At 43.0% G+C, this 16,105-nt stretch overlaps 2 protein-coding genes across 2 annotated transcripts; both read right to left on the bottom strand.

Annotated features, from left to right (window-relative positions):
- Positions 1-42: 42 nt before the first annotated feature.
- On the bottom strand, positions 43-2,982 carry LOC145858035 (protocadherin alpha-C2-like). Its single transcript, XM_082955931.1, has one exon. The coding sequence runs from the start codon at positions 2,729-2,731 to the stop codon at positions 290-292; it is 2,442 nt and encodes an 813-aa protein (XP_082812057.1). The 5' UTR covers positions 2,732-2,982; the 3' UTR covers positions 43-289.
- A 269-nt stretch (positions 2,983-3,251) lies between these two features.
- Positions 3,252-6,026, bottom strand: LOC106611828 (protocadherin alpha-C2-like). The gene is made up of 2 exons (XM_082955506.1): positions 3,394-6,026; positions 3,252-3,275 (listed from the first exon to the last, which is right to left on the bottom strand). Exons 1-2 carry the CDS (start codon positions 5,782-5,784, stop codon positions 3,252-3,254), a joined length of 2,415 nt encoding a protein of 804 aa, XP_082811632.1. The 5' UTR covers positions 5,785-6,026.
- Between the last annotated feature and the right edge of the window lie 10,079 nt (positions 6,027-16,105).

The raw sequence follows: 16,105 nt of genomic DNA, 5'->3' as shown, positions 1-16,105 counted from the left end.
CCTGTAAGATTTTTATCGACTTCACGATTGAAACAAGACCAAGGTAGCTGGTGGGATTTCATTTGTTTTGCCGAACATATTTTTGAATTTATATTAGACCTGAAAGGTAGGCCTATTAACACGATGACCCCAGAAGTGTCATCCATTGAATGACGAAGAAAAAAGGCATTTACGCATAAGGTGAATGCGTAAAGAGTCATACACGGACAAATACCACAGGTCACAGAGGTCAATTCAACGTCTATTCCACTTTGGTTTACGTGGAAACAAGGTTGGCTATAGAAACATTTTAGCATATCTGAAATGAATGATCATGTCTTACCTGCAGAGTAGAGGCTGCTGAGTCGCTGGTCTCTGTCAGGCCCGTGCTCCTTGGTAAACTGGACACAATGTATCTGGAGCCCGCCTTTGGCACAGGCTGTCTGACTACCAGCTTTCCTTTCCTGGTCTCTGCTAGAAACATACTGTACCAGTAGGCATCGTTGGAGACCAGGGTGGAATCTGCGATGGTCGAGTTCCTCTCGCTGATCACGCTGTTCCTACTGGGAGGAGCCGCTTTGCTGGGCATCGGTTTCTGACACTTCAGCACACAGGTGACCAATACGGTGATCAATAACAGAAAGGACACCGAGCCCAAGCCGATCACCAAATACAGGTTTAAGTCTGAAAATATGTCATATTCTAGAGGCACTTCAGTCATGTCAGAGTAGGCTTTAACGGCAGGCTCCACTGTTGACAGCTTGATGGTAACTGTAGCTGAGAGAGCAGGTTCCCCGTTGTCCTTGGCGATGACAACCAGCCGTTGATGACGCGGATCTCTGTAACTGAACATTCTCATGGTCCGGATATCTCCATTGTATTGGTCCAGACTGAATAAGGTGGCGTCAGTAACCTGTAGAAACTGGTATGTAATCCGAGAGTTCTGGACCGAGTCCGTGTCTATGGCTATCACCTTGGAGACCAGGGATCCTTTATCGGTGGATCTGGGAATCTTATCCTCCACCACGGAGCCGTGCACGCGCCACGGTGAGACTATGACCGGGGTGTTGTCGTTCTGATCAACAATAATGATGTGGACAGTCACGTTACTGCTGAGCGGAGGAACACCAGAGTCTCTGGCCTCAATGTGGAAAAGGAACTCCTTCTCTATCTCATAGTCAAACGTCTTCAGTGCGTAAAGATTACCGTTCTCCGGATTGATGGAAAACAGCATGGAAATGGAGGTGTTCACTATCTCCTTTTCTATGATGAAATAAACTAGATACTGGTTTTCATGGAGGTCTGGATCAAACGCAGTGAGGGAACTTAGCAAGGCCCCAGGCGCGTTATTCTCCATAACGGGTATAGTGTAGAACGACTGGGGGAACTGTGGAACGTTGTCGTTAACGTCTAGTAGTTCTAAAGTCATCGTTTCGTTGTTAGATAGCGGAGGGGAACCCCTGTCTGTTACGGTAAAAGTTATGTCATATTCTGGAACCTTCTCACGGTCTAAAGGTTCTGACACTACTAACTCATAATAGTTATCGGAAGACTCTCTTAGTGCAAAAGGTAATTCATCCGCAATATGGATATCAACAATCCCATTTTCACCTGAATCTTTATCGCCGACACTGACAACTGCTATCACCGTGTCTACTGCTGTATCCTCCTTTATAGGACTTTGATATGATTTGATTGATATTTCAGGATGATTGTCATTCATATCCGTCACTAGAATAGTTATTTTACACTGACCTGACAAAGAGTTGGTCCCCTTATCAGTTGCAATGACTTCCATGTCATATATCCTAAAGTCTTCATAATTGATCATTTCCTTTACAGTTATCTCACCGCTATCAGGATTTAATTTGAACGTGCCCTGTGTCTTTTCTGATGTATAAAGACTGTAGGAGTATATTACTTCTGCATTTGACCCTTCGTCTAAGTCTGTTGCGTTTAACTTCACTACAAGATTTCCGATTGGGGAGTTCTCCGGTACGTTTATACGAAAGCTTTCCTTTTCAAAATAAGGGGCGTTGTCATTTGTATCTAACACATGAACAATGATGCTGGCTGTACCGGAGCGCGTGGGTACCCCGCTGTCTACAGCGGTGAGTATTAGATTTTGAAACGCCTGCTTCTCTCGGTCTAAAGCCTTTTTCAGAATCAAATCTGCAAACTTCGATCCGTCTCTTCCAGTCTGAATTTCAATACCAAAATGGTGGCTTTCACTAAGATGATAGGTTTTCACCGAGTTAGCACCAATATCAGGGTCAACTGCATTGCTTAAAGAGAATCGCTCACCTAACGGTGTCGACTCGGATATATCTAAATGTATTGTATCTCTTCGAAATTGTGGCGCATTATCATTGATATCCATTATTTCTAACTCTATGTTAAATATCCTCAGTGGGTTCTCAAGGACAACTTCCATTTTTAAAAAACAAGTAGCTGTCTTAATGTTGCAAAGCAGTTCCCTGTCTATCTTTTCAGCGATATACATTTCTCCTGTGTCCTTATTAACGTCCACATATTTCTTATTAGCTATGGTATCTAACCGCATCTTGCGGTCGCTTAAGGTTTTCATGTCCAGTCCCAAATCAGTGGCTAGATTAGCAACAACGGAGCCTTCCTCCATTTCTTCGGGAATAGAATAATGGGTAACGGCAGATGCCGTGTTCAGGACTGCAGAGAAAAGAAGAAAGACCGAGACGTACCTCCTCGAGAGCTGAATGATACGATGTACACCCATTGTTTCAAATGATTGCTTATCATGCGCAACGCAAAATTCAAAACGTGAGGATTGTGATAATATGGAAATAGTCAACCGTTTGGGAGTAGAAGCGAGACGTGTTTAAGAGAATCCTTTGTCAAAGCGATGGTTTTAGAACCAGGGAGCTGTCCAGATAAAAAAAACACCTTGCTTTCCTCCTTGTAACAAACTGTCATTGTGACGATTACATCACAAGAGGTGTGTTTTATTGGTGAGCAGCGACACTTTGTGCATTTACCAGCATTCACATATCTACATGAAAACGGTACACTTGTTTTTGTGGTCTATGAATGGTGTATAATGAGAAAGAAAAGTTTACGTCGTTATTTTTAATGAATTGTTTTTAAAGGGCATGGGAATATATATATATATATATATATATTGTCCATTTCGCTATGTTTGTAAAATCTAATGTCATCATTATTATAAACGTTGCATGGCATTGTATAATTTAAACGTTTGGTAGAGGGAGTAAAGGTTTATCAGTTTGTTGTTTTGGTCATTCTTGTAGTTCACAGCTACCCTTTATCAGATTTTAATTTGTACCATATTACGCCCTAAATGATGGCTTTTACGCAGCAGATTATCAAAAAAAGGCTTGTAGGTAATTTGTTTAAAACAGATGGAGATTGTTTTCTTACCTGCAGAGTAGAGGCTGCTGAGTCGCTGGTCTCTGTCAGGCCCGTGCTCCTTGGTAAACTGGACACAATGTATCTGGAGCCCGCCTTTGGCACAGGCTGTCTGACTACCAGCTTTCCTTTCCTGGTCTCTGCTAGAAACATACTGTACCAGTAGGCATCGTTGGAGACCAGGGTAGAATCTGCGATGGTCGAGTTCCTCTCGCTGATCACGCTGTTCCTACTGGGAGGAGCCGCTTTGCTGGGCATCGGTTTCTGACACTTCAGCACACAGGTGACCAATACGGTGATCAATAACAGAAAGGACACCGAGCCCAAGCCGATCACCAAATACAGGTTTAAGTCTGAAAATATGTCATATTCTAGAGGCACTTCAGTCATGTCAGAGTAGGCTTTAACGGCAGGCTCCACTGTTGACAGCTTGATGGTAACTGTAGCTGAGAGTGCAGGTTCCCCGTTGTCCTTGGCGATGACAACCAGCCGTTGATGACGCGGATCTCTGTAACTGAACATTCTCATGGTCCGGATATCTCCATTGTATTGGTCCAGACTGAATAAGGTGGCGTCAGTAACCTGTAGAAACTGGTATGTAATCCGAGAGTTCTGGACCGAGTCCGTGTCTATGGCTATCACCTTGGAGACCAGGGATCCTTTATCGGTGGATCTGGGAATCTTATCCTCCACCACGGAGCCGTGCACGCGCCACGGTGAGACTATGACCGGGGTGTTGTCGTTCTGATCAACAATAATGATGTGGACAGTCACGTTACTGCTGAGCGGAGGAACACCAGAGTCTCTGGCCTCAATGTGGAAAAGGAACTCCTTCTCTATCTCATAGTCAAACGTCTTCAGTGCGTAAAGATTACCGTTCTCCGGATTGATGGAAAACAGCATGGAAATGGAGGTGTTCACTATCTCCTTTTCTATGATGAAATAAACTAGATACTGGTTTTCATGGAGGTCTGGATCAAACGCAGTGAGGGAACTTAGCAAGGCCCCAGGCGCATTATTCTCCATAACGGGTATAATGTAGAACGACTGGGGGAACTGTGGCGCGTTATCATTGACGTCCAACAGATGTAAAGTTATCGTTTCATTATCAGACAAGGAGGGCCTTCCTCCGTCCGTCACAACGAGCGTGATATCATATTCTGGAACTTTCTCACGGTCTAATGTTTCCGAGACAATGAGCTCGTAATGGAATTCAGACGACTTGTTCAAAACAAATGGCACCTGTTGGTTTATAGATAGGTTCACTTTGCCATTGTCACCTGTGTCTCTGTCGCTTATACCTACGATTGCTATGACTGTCCCAACCGGAATGTTCTCATTAACTGTACTCTTATACGATTTAACGGTTATCTCTGGATAGTTGTCGTTTGTATCTGTAACTTCAACTACAATTTTACATTGACCCAATAGGGGATGCTGTCCTTTGTCCTTAGCCTCAACATGCATCTCGTAAAATTTCATATCTTCATAATCAATAGGTCCTTTCACTGTTATCTCTCCTGTGTTTGGATTCAGTGCAAATACGTATTGTGTTTTCTCTGAGGTGTAAAGTGTGAATGAATACGTGATGTTTGCATTTGGCCCTTCATCTAAATCTGTGGCGTTTAGCTTCATTACCAGCGTTCCAATCGCGGAGTTTTCTGTCACATTAACGGAATAAACCGAACGGTCGAATCGAGGGGCATTGTCGTTTGTATCCAGCACTTTAACAACGATATTAGCTGTACCAGATTGCGATGGGACCCCGCCATCTACAGCCGTGAGTATTAAGTTATGAACGGCGTGCTCCTCTCGGTCTAAAGCCTTTGTCAAGACCAAGTCAACATATTTAGTACCATCACTCCCAGTCTGGATTTCTATGGTAAAATGATCGCTAGCACTGAGCTGGTAGGTTTTGACTGTATTTATACCAACATCCGGGTCCACTGCATTAGGAAGGGAGAATCTCTCTCCTGGTGTAGCTGATTCTAAAACATCGAGCTCTATTCTGTCCCTACGAAAATGAGGTGCGTTATCATTAATATCTGTTATTCCCAATTCTATGTTAAATATGCGTAAAGGACTTTCAATGATAACGTCCAATTTTAAAAAACAGTCGGTAGTCTTAGTAGTACAAAGATACTCCCTGTCTATTTTCTCTACAATATACAGCTCACCTGTCTTTTTGTTGACGTCCAAGAACTTCTTGCTATGGAAAATATCAAGTTTTACCTCGCGATGAGCCAGACCTCCAAGTTCCAGTCCCAAATCTTCGGCTAAATTGGCCACTACAGATCCTCTCTCAATCTCTTCGTGTATGGAGTACCGCGTCACAGACAAAGCGCTGCCCCATAACGCACAGAACACAAAGACAGCCGAGAAAAACCTTCTCTCCCGATGCATCCTGGACGTTGAACTCCAGTCAGATTTAGCTAGACTCCTTATATTCGGATGCTATTAAGGCTTGTATAAAATCCTATATAGTAGCCTGGTGTTCAGACCAGAGTTGTTGTTGTAAATTAAATAGCCTTGTTTGTTTAAGCTAAAACAGGTCTGTCCTACAGCAGAGATGCATGAGAATGTCATGGTTCCCTCTAAACTGAGACATTTACTGGTGAACAGCGACACCATCTGGCTAACGCAGGAGGGGAGTCAGGGAGAGAGGCCACTGGTTGTTGTGATGCTGCAGAACTGGCTACTTAAGCAAGTCAGTATTGATAGAGATATAAAAAATAGTAAATATTGTGCTGTATTACTAAGTAGGCTGTTGATATTCATATTACTAAGAACGAAGGGCATGTTGACTTGTACTATTGTATTTGGCCTATCTATTGTTTTCAAGGTTGATGTGATAATCAGTGAATAAATCAAAAACAGTGAAAACAAAACCCCACTTATTTTTCATAGTCCAAGTCCAAAACTAAAATGCATTTAGCATCTAGCCCACAATCGTTATTTTATCTTCCTTGATTCTAAATGTAAGTTGTTTTTATTGTATATAATTGTATATTTTTCAATATAACTCTGTAATGAAAAGAGAAATACAAATTAAATGTATTAATATTACATCTAGCGCCAAATCCATGTGATTGGAATTATCTGACTTCCATTCACTGATTATGACATCACCGGTGAAAAAAATATGAATGAAATACCTTTTTGCTGTCTAGAATCGTATAATGTGACGCAACAATAGACCATTGGCTTGAATTTCAGCCTAAAACAATATGCGCATTTTCCCACCAGAGATGTGTTTCCATCGAACTGATTTATTGCGGATTAAAGACTGTGCGTGATGACATTGTGCACCGAATGAAAAATACAAGTTAAATGGGCTTCCATTGCATTTTCAACTCTACTGATGGTTTTGTCACAAAACGTTGGCGTTATATAGGAAACATGCCCACTCTGGTCTTGGCACGTGCGCTCTAGCCGACACCTTGCGGATACAGTGAGGGTAGGCTACTTGCATAATGAGATTATTATGGATAAGAGATATTCAAATGGTTTTTTATAATAATTGTCAAACGGCAGCCAAGCAACGATCATCATGTCACCAGAATAAGATATGTATTGGTAGGGAGCATCAAGCTCATCACGTGCACTTTCACCACCCTGTGAAGTTCATCATTATGTATTTATCTGTGGCCTAATAACCTGCATGGTTTCTGAGTCATAGTGGGAGGACCACACAACATATCATCGCGGGACTCCAAGTTTACTTCAATATAATAGTTATTATATCAATATTTCCGCATGAAGGCGTTTCCATGAAGGGGTGCTGCAATTCTTTTGCCGATGGGGGATGCATACGTTTTTTTCCCCCCACGATGAAGACGTCTGTATCGGTCCGCTAATACAGGACTAGTAAAGGCCCAGTCCGCTAATACAGGACTAGTAAAGGCCCAGTCCACTAATACAGGACTAGTAAAGGCCCAGTCCACTAATACAGGACTACTAAAGGCCCAGTCCGCTAATACAGGACTAGTAAAGGCCCAGTCCGCTAATACAGGACTAGTAAAGGCCCAGTGCACTAATACAGGACTAGTAAAGGCCCAGTGCACTAATACAGGACTAGTAAAGGCCCAGTGCACTAATACAGGACTAGTAAAGGCCCAGTGCACTAATACAGGACTAGTAAAGGCCCAGTCCACTAATACAGGACTAGTAAAGGCCCAGTGCACTAATACAGGACTAGTAAAGGCCCAGTCCACTAATACAGGACTAGTAAAGGCCCAGTGCACTAATACAGGACTAGTAAAGGCCCAGTCCGCTAATACAGGACTAGTAAAGGCCCAGTGCACTAATACAGTACTAGTAAAGGACCAGTGCACTAATACAGGACTAGTAAAGGCCCAGTCCGCTAATACAGGACTAGTAAAGGCCCAGTGCACTACTTTAGTGAAAACATTTCAACGAAATGTATTTGAGTGTTTACCAGTATTTGTAACTTGAGTCTGATCATTATCTGTACAAAACAGTTCATCTGATAATACTTGTGGAATATAAAAATACTTGTTATACAGTACCAGTCAAAAGTTTGGACACAGATACTCATTCAAGGGGTTTTCTTTATTTTTACAATTTTCTACATTTTAGAATAATAGTGAAGACATCAAAACTATGAAATATCACATATGAAATCATGTAGTAACCAAACAATTTTTAAACAAATCAAAATACAGTTGAAGTCGGAAGTTTACATACACCTTAGCCAAATACAGTTAAACTCAGTTTTTCACAATTCCTGACATTTAATCCTTGCAAAAATTCCCTGTCTTAGGTCAGTTAGGATCACCACTTTATTTTAAGAATGTGAAATGTCAGAATAATAGAAGAGAGAATTATTTATTTTAGCTTTTATTTCTTTCATCACATTCCCAGTGGGTCAGAAGTTTGCATACACTCAATTAGTATTTGGTAGCATTGCCTTTAAATTGATTAACTTGGGTCAAACGTTTTGGGTAGCCTTCCACATGCATCCCACAATAAGTTGGTTGAATTTTAGCCCATTTCTTCTGACAGAGCTGGTGTAACTGAGTCAGATTTTTAGGCCTCCTTGCTTGCACTCGCTTTTTCAGTTTTGTCCACAAATGTTCTATAGGATTGAGGTCAGGGCTTTGTGATGGCCACTCCAATACCTTGACTTTGTTGTCCTTAAGCCATTTTGCAACAACTTTGGAAGTATGCTTGGGGTCATTGTCCATTTGGAAGATCCATTTGCGACCAAGCTTTAACTTCCCGACTGATGTCTTGAGATGTTGCTTCAATTTATCCACATAATTGTCCTGCCTCATGATGCCATTTATTTTGTGAAGTGCACCAGTCCCTCCTGCAGCAAAGCACCCCCACAACATGATGCTGCCACCCCCGTGCTTCACAGTTGGAATGGTGTGCTTCGGCTTGCAAGCCTCCCCCTTTTTCCTCCAAACATAACGATGATCATTATGGCCAAACGGTTCTATTTTTGTTTCATCAGACCAGAGGACATTTCTCCAAAAAGTACGATCTTTGTCCCCATGTGCAGTTGCAAACCGTAGTCTGCCTTTTTTATGGTGGTTTTGGAGCAGCGGCTTCTTCCTTGCTGAGCGACCTTTCAGGTTATGTCGATAGAGGACTCGTTTTACTGTGGATATAAATACTTTTGTACCCATTTCCTCCATCATCTTCACAAGGTCCTTTGTTGTTGTTCTGGGATTGATTTGCACTCTTCGCACCAAAGTACGTTCATATCTAGGAGACAGAATGTGTCTCCTTCCTGAGCGGTATGATGGCTGCATGGTCCCATGGTGTTTATACTTGCGTACTATTGTTTGTACAGATGAACATGGTACCTTCACGCATTTGGAAATTGCTCCCAAGGATGAACCAGACTTGTGAAGGTCTACAATTGTTTTTCTGAGGTCTTGGCTGATTTCTTTTGATTTTCCCATGATGTCAAGCAAAGAGCCACTGAGTTTGAAGGTAGGCCTTGAAATACATCCACAGGTACACCTCCAATTGACTCAAATTATGTCAATTTGCCTATCAGAAGCTCATCAAGCCATGACATAATTTTCTGGAATTTTCCAAGCTGTTTAAAGGCACAGTCAACTTAGTGTATGTAAACTTCTGACCCACTGGAACTGTGATACAGTGAATTATAAGTGAAACAATCTGTCTGTTAACAATTGTTGGAAAAATTACTAGTGTCACGCAGCAAGTTAATGTCCTAACCGACTTGCCGAAAACTATAGTTTGTTAACAAGAGTGGAGTGCTTGAAAAACAAGTTTTAATGACTCCAACCTAAGTGTATGTAAACTTCTGACTTCAACTGTATATTTTATATTTGAGATTCTTCAAAGCTGCCACCCTTTGCCTTGATGACATCTTTGCACATTCTTGGCATTCTCTCAACCAGCATCATGAGGTAGTTACCTGGAATGCGTTTCAATTAAAAGGTTTGCCTTGTTAAAAGTTAATTTGTGGAATTAATTTCCTTCTTAATACGTTTGAGCCAATCAGTTGTGTTGTGACAAGGTAGGGGCGGTATACAGAAGATTTGGTAAAATACCAAGTCCATATTATGTCAAGAACAGCTCTGATAAGCAAAGAGAAATGACAGTCCATCATTACTTTAAGACATAAAGGTCAGACAATTCAGAAAACTTCAAGAACTTTTAAAGTTTCTTCAAGCGCAGTCGCAAAAACCATCAAGCGCCATGATGAAACTGGCTCTCGTATGGACCGCCACAGGAAAGGAAGACCCATAGTTACCTCTGCTGCAGAGGATAAGTTCATTAGAGTTACCAGCCTCAGAAATTGCAGCGCAAATAAATGCTTCACAAAGTTTAAGTAACAGACACATCTCAACATCAACTATTCAGAGGAGACTGCCTGAATCAGGCCTTCATGGTCAAATTGCTGCAAAGAAACCACTACTAAAGAGCACCAATAAGAAGAAGAGACTTGCTTTGGCCAAGAAACACGAGCAATGGACATTAGACCAGTGGAAACCTGTCCTTTGGTCTGATGAGTCCAAATTTGAGATTTTTGGTTCCAAACACCATGTCTTTGTGAGATGCAGAGTAGGTCAACGGATGATCTCAGCATGTATGGTTCCCACCGTGAAGCATGGAGGAGGAGGTGTGATGGTGTGGGGTGCTTTGCTGGTGACATTGTAAGTGATTTATTTAGAATTCAAGGCACACTTAACCAACATGGCTACCACAGAATTCTGCAGCGATACGCCATCCTATCTAGTTTACGCTTAGTGAGACTATCATTTGTTTTTCAACAGGACAATGGCCCAAAACACACATCCAGGCTGTGTAAGGGCTATTTGACCAAGGAGAGTGATGGCGTGCTGCATCAGATGACCTGGCATCCACAATCACTCGACCTCAACGCAATTGAGATAGTTTGGGATGAGTTGGACCGCAGACTGAGGGTAAAGCAGCCAACAAGTGCTCAGCATATGTGGGAACTCCTTCAAGACTGTTGGAAAAGCATTCCTCATGAAGCTGGTTGAGAGAATGACAAGACTGTGCAAAGCTGTCATTAAGGCAAATGATGGCTACAATGAAGAATCTAAAATATTAAATACATTTTGATATATTTAACTCTTTTTTGGTTACTACATGATTCCATGTGTGTTATTTCATAGTTTTGATGTGTTCACCATTGTTCTACAATGTAGAAAATAGTAAAATTAAAGAAAACCCCTTGATGACTGGCCTATGTACAATACAGTAATGTACAGTGCAGTATTCATACCCCTTTACATTTTCCACATTTTGTTACCTTACAGCTTTATTCCAAAATAGATTCAATTACATTTTCCTCATCTATCGACACACAATACCCCATAATGACAGATTTTTATAAATTTTAGCAAATTTATAAATTAAAAAACACTGAAATACCTTATTTACATAAGTATTCAGACCCTTTGCTATGAGACTCAAAATTGAGCTCAGGTGCATCCTGCTTCCATTCAAATCAAATCAAATGTATTTATTTATATAGCCCTTCGTACATCAGCTGATATCTCAAAGTGCTGTACAGAAACCCAGCCTAAAACCCCAAACAGCAAGCAATGCATGTGAAAGAAGCACGGTGGCTAGGAAAAACTCCCTAGGAAAAACTCCCTAGAAAGGCCTAAACCTAGGAAGAAACCTAGAGAGGAACCAGGCCTTGAGGGGTGGCCAGTCCTCTTCTGGCTGTGCCGGGTGGATATTATAACAGAACATGGTCAAGGTGTTAAAATGTTCATAAATGACCAGCATGGTCAAATAATAGTAATCATAGTAGTTGTCGAGGGTGCAACAAGCACGTCCGGTGAACAGGTCAGGGTTCCAGTTGAAACTGGAGCAGCAGCACGGCCAGGTGGACTGGGGACAGCAAGGAGTCATCATGCCAGGTAGTCCTGAGGCATGGTCCTAGGGCTCAGGTCCTCCGAGAGAAAGAAAGAAAGAGAGAAAGAGAGAATTAGAGAGAGCATATTTAAATTCACACAGGACACCGGATAAGACAAGAGAAATACTCCAGATGTAACAGACTGACCCTAGCCCCCCGACACATAAACTCCTGCAGCATAAATACTGGAGGCTGAGACAGGAGGGATCAGAAGACACTGTGGCCTCATCCGATGATACCCCCGGACAGGGCCAAACAGGCAGGATATAACCCCACCCACTTTGCCAAAGCACAGCCCCCACACCACAGAAGTTTGGAACCATCAAGCCTCTTCCCAGAGCTGGCCACCCGGCCAAACTGAGCAATTGGGGGAGAAGAGCCTTGGTCAGGGAGGTGACCAAGAACCCTATGGTCACTCTGACAGAGCTCCAGAGTTCCTCTGTGGAGATGGGAGAACCTTCCAGAAGGACAACCATCTCTGCAGCACTCCACCAATCAGGCCTTTATGGTAGAGTGGCCAGACAGAAGCCACACCTCAGTAAAAGGCACATGACAGCCCGCTTGGAGTTTGCCAAAAGGCACTTAAAAACTCTCAGACAGTGAGAAACAAGATTCTCTGGTCTGATGAAACCAAGATTGAACTCTTTGGCCTGAAAGCCAACTGTCACATCTGGAGGAAACCTGGCACCATCCCTACAGTGAAGCATGGTGATGGCAGCATCATTCTGGGGGGGATGTTTTTCAGAGGCAGGGACTGGGAGACTAATCAGGATCGAGGGAAAGATGAACAGAGCAAAGTCTAAAGAGATCCTTGATGAAAACCTGCTCCAGACTGCTGAGGACCTCAGACTGGGGTGAAGGTTCACCTTCCAACAGGACAACGACCCTAAGCACACAGCCAAGACAATGCAGGAGTGGCTTCGGGACAAGTCTTTGAATGTCTTTGAGTGGCCCAGCCAGAGTTCGGACTTGAACTAGATCGAACATCTCTGGAGAGACCTGAAAATAGCTGTGCAGTGATGCTCCCCATCCAACCTGACAGAGCTTGAGAGGATCTGCAGAGAAGAATGGGAGAAATTCCCAAAATACAGGTGTGCCAAGCTTGTAGCGTCATACCCAAGAAGACTCGTCTGCAATCTTTGCCAAAGGTGCTTCAACAAAGTACTGAGTAAAGGGTCTGAATACTTATGTAAATGGAGCTGCTGAGGGGAGGATGGCTCATAATAATGGCTGAAACGGAGCAAATGGAATGGCATCAAACACATGGAAAATGTGTGTTTGATGTTTAGTATGTAAATTTGATATTTGCGGTTTTTATTTGTAATACAGTTGCAAAAATTTACAAAAACCCGTTTTTGCTTTGTAATTATGGGGACTTTTGTGTAGATTAATGAGTAAAAAAACCAAATGTAATCCATTTTTGAATAAGTCTGTACTGTAACAAAATGTGGAAAAAGTCCAGGGGTCTGAATACTTACCAAATGCAATGTCTTAATGTTTTTCCTCATAATCCTGGACTATCGGACCACCATTTTATTACGTTTGCAATCGCAACAAATAATCTGCTCAGACCCCAACCAAGGAGCATTAAAAGTCGTGCTATAAATTCTCAGACAACCCAAAGATTCCTTGATGCCCTTCCAGACTCCCTCTGCCTGCCCAAGGACGTCAGAGGACAAAAATCAGTTAACCACCTAACTGAGGAACTCAATTTAACCTTGCGCAATACCGTAGATGCAGTTGCACCCCTAAAAACTAAAAACATTTGTCATAAGAAACTAGCTCCCTGGTATACAGAAAATACCCGAGCTCTGAAGCAAGCTTCCAGAAAATTGGAACGGAAATGGCGCCACACCAAACTGGAAGTCTTCCGGCTAGCTTGGAAAGACAGTACCGTGCGGTATCGAAGAGCCCTGACTGCTGCTCGATCATCCAATTTTTCCAACTTAATTGATGAAAATAAGAACAATCCGAAATGTCTTTTTGATACTGTCGCAAAGCTAACTAAAAAGCAGCATTCCCCAAGAGAGGATGGCTCTCACTTCAGGAGTAATGAATTCATAAACTTCTTTGAGGAAAAGATCATGATCATTAGAAAGCAAATTACGGACTCCTCTTTAAATCTGCGTATTCCTCCAAAGCTCCGTTGTCCTGAGTCTGCACAACTCTGCCAGGACCTAGGATCAAGGGAGACACTAAAGTGTTTTAGTACTATATCTCTTGACACAATGATGATAATAATCATGGTCTCTAAACCTTCAAGCTGCATACTGGACCCTATTCCAACTAAACTACAGAAAGAGCTGCTTTCTGTGCTTGGCCCTCCTATGTTGAACATAATAAACGGCTCTCTATCCACCGGATGTGTACCAAACTCACTAAAAGTGGCAGTAATAAAGCCTCTCTTGAAAAAGCCAAATCTTGACCCAGAAATTATAAAAAACTATCGGCCTATATCGAATCTTCCATTCCTCTCAAAAATTTTAGAAAAAGCTGTTGAGCAGCAACTCACTGCCTTCCTGAAGACAAACAATGTATACGAAACGCTTCAGTCTGGTTTTAGACCCCATCATAGCACTGAGACTGCACTTGTGAAGGTGGTAAATGACCTTCTAATGATGTCAGACCGAGGCTCTGCATCTGTCCTTGTGCTCCTAGATCTTAGTGCTGCTTTTGATACCATCGATCACCACATTCTTTGGAGAGATTGGAAACCCAAATTGGTCTACATGGACAAGTTCTGGCCTGGTTTAGATCTTATCTGTCGGAAAGATATCAGTTTGTCTCTGTGAATGGTTTGTCCTCTGACAAATCAACTGTACATTTCGGTGTTCCTCAAGGTTCCGTTTTAGGACCATTATTGTTTTCACTATAAATTTTACCTCTTGGGGATGTCATTCGAAAACATAATGTTAATTTTCACTGCTATGCGGATGACACACAGCTGTACATTTCAATGAAACATGGTGAAGCCCGTGTCTCAGACATAAGGAAGTGGATGGCTGCAAACGTTCTACTTTTAAACTCGGACAAAACAGAGATGCTTGTTCTAGGTCCCAAGAAACAAAGAGATCTTCTGTTGAATCTGACAATTAATCTGGATGGTTGTACAGTCGTCTCAAATAAAATTGTGAAGGACCTCGGTGTTACTCTGGACCCTGATTTCTCTTTTGAAGAACATATCAAGACTGTTTCAAGGACAGCTTTTTTCCATCTACCAGCCCAGGGCTGTGAAGGTGGACGGAAAGGCTGGAGCAACGAACCGCCCATGCTGTCTCTGCCTGGCCGGTTTCCCCTCCCTCCACTGGGATTCTCTGCCTCTACCCCTATTTCAGGGGCTGAGTCACTGGCTTACTGGTGTTCTTCCATGCCGTCCCTGGGAGGGGTGCGTCACTTGAGTGGGTTGAGTCACTGACGTGGTCTTCCTGTCTGGGTTGGCGCCCCCCCTTGGGTTGTGCCGTGGCGGAGATCTTTGTGGGCTATACTCAGCCTTGTCTCGGGATGGTAGGTTGGTGGTTGGAGATATCCCTCCAATGGTGTGGGGGCTGTGCTTTGGCAAAGTGGGTGGGGTTATATCCTACCTGTTTGGCCCTGTCTGGGGGTTTCATCGGTTGGGGCCACAGTGTCTCCTGACCCCTCCTGTGTCAGCCTCCAGTATTTATGCTGCAGTAGTTTATGTGTCGGGGGGCTAGGGTCAGTCTGTCACATCTGGAGTATTTCTCTTGTCTTTTCCGGTGTCCTGTGTGAATTTAAATATGCTCTTTCTAATTCTCTCTCTCTTTCTCTCTTTCTTTCTTTCTCTCTCTCGGAGGACCTGAGCCCTAGGACCATGCCTCAGGACTACCTGGCTTGATGACTCCTTGCTGTCCCCAGTTCACCTGGCCGTGCTGCTGCTCCAGTTCCAACTGTTCTGCCTGCGGCTATGGAACCCTGACCTGTTCACCGGACGTGTTACCTGTCCCAGACCTGCTGTCCCAGACCTGCTGGAACCCTGACCTGTTCACCGGACGTGCTGCCTGTCCCAGACCTGCTGTTTTCAACTCTCTAGAGACAGCAGGAACGGTAGAGATACTCTCAAAGATCGGCTATGAAAAAGCCAACTGACACTTACTCTTGTGTTACTGACTTGTTGCACCCTCGACAACTACTATGATTATTATTATTATTTGACCATGCTGGTCATTTATGAACATTTCAACATCTTGGCCATGTGCTGTTATAATCTCTACCCGGCACAGCCAGAAGAGGACTGGCCACCCCTCATAGCCTGGTTCCTTTCTAGGTTTCTTCCTAGGTTTTGGCCTTTCTAGGGAGTTTTTCCTAGCC

This window comes from Salmo salar, chromosome 09 (genome assembly GCF_965601325.2).
Source record: "Salmo salar chromosome 09, fSalSal1, whole genome shotgun sequence".
NCBI lineage: Eukaryota > Metazoa > Chordata > Actinopteri > Salmoniformes > Salmonidae > Salmo > Salmo salar.
Note: the sequence above shows the minus strand (reverse complement) of the source record. Positions and strands in the feature narration are given on the sequence as shown.

Excerpts from the sequence above, each read along its gene's own strand:
- LOC145858035 (XM_082955931.1), bottom strand. The coding sequence starts at position 2,731 with ATGGGTGTACATCGTATCATTCAGCTCTCGAGGAGGTACGTCTCGGTC.
- LOC106611828 (XM_082955506.1), bottom strand. The coding sequence starts at position 5,784 with ATGCATCGGGAGAGAAGGTTTTTCTCGGCTGTCTTTGTGTTCTGTGCG. Across the intron at positions 3,276-3,393 it reads CAGCAGCCTCTACTCTGCAG|GGTAGCTGTGAACTACAAGA; the intron begins GTAAGAAAACAA and ends AATCTGATAAAG.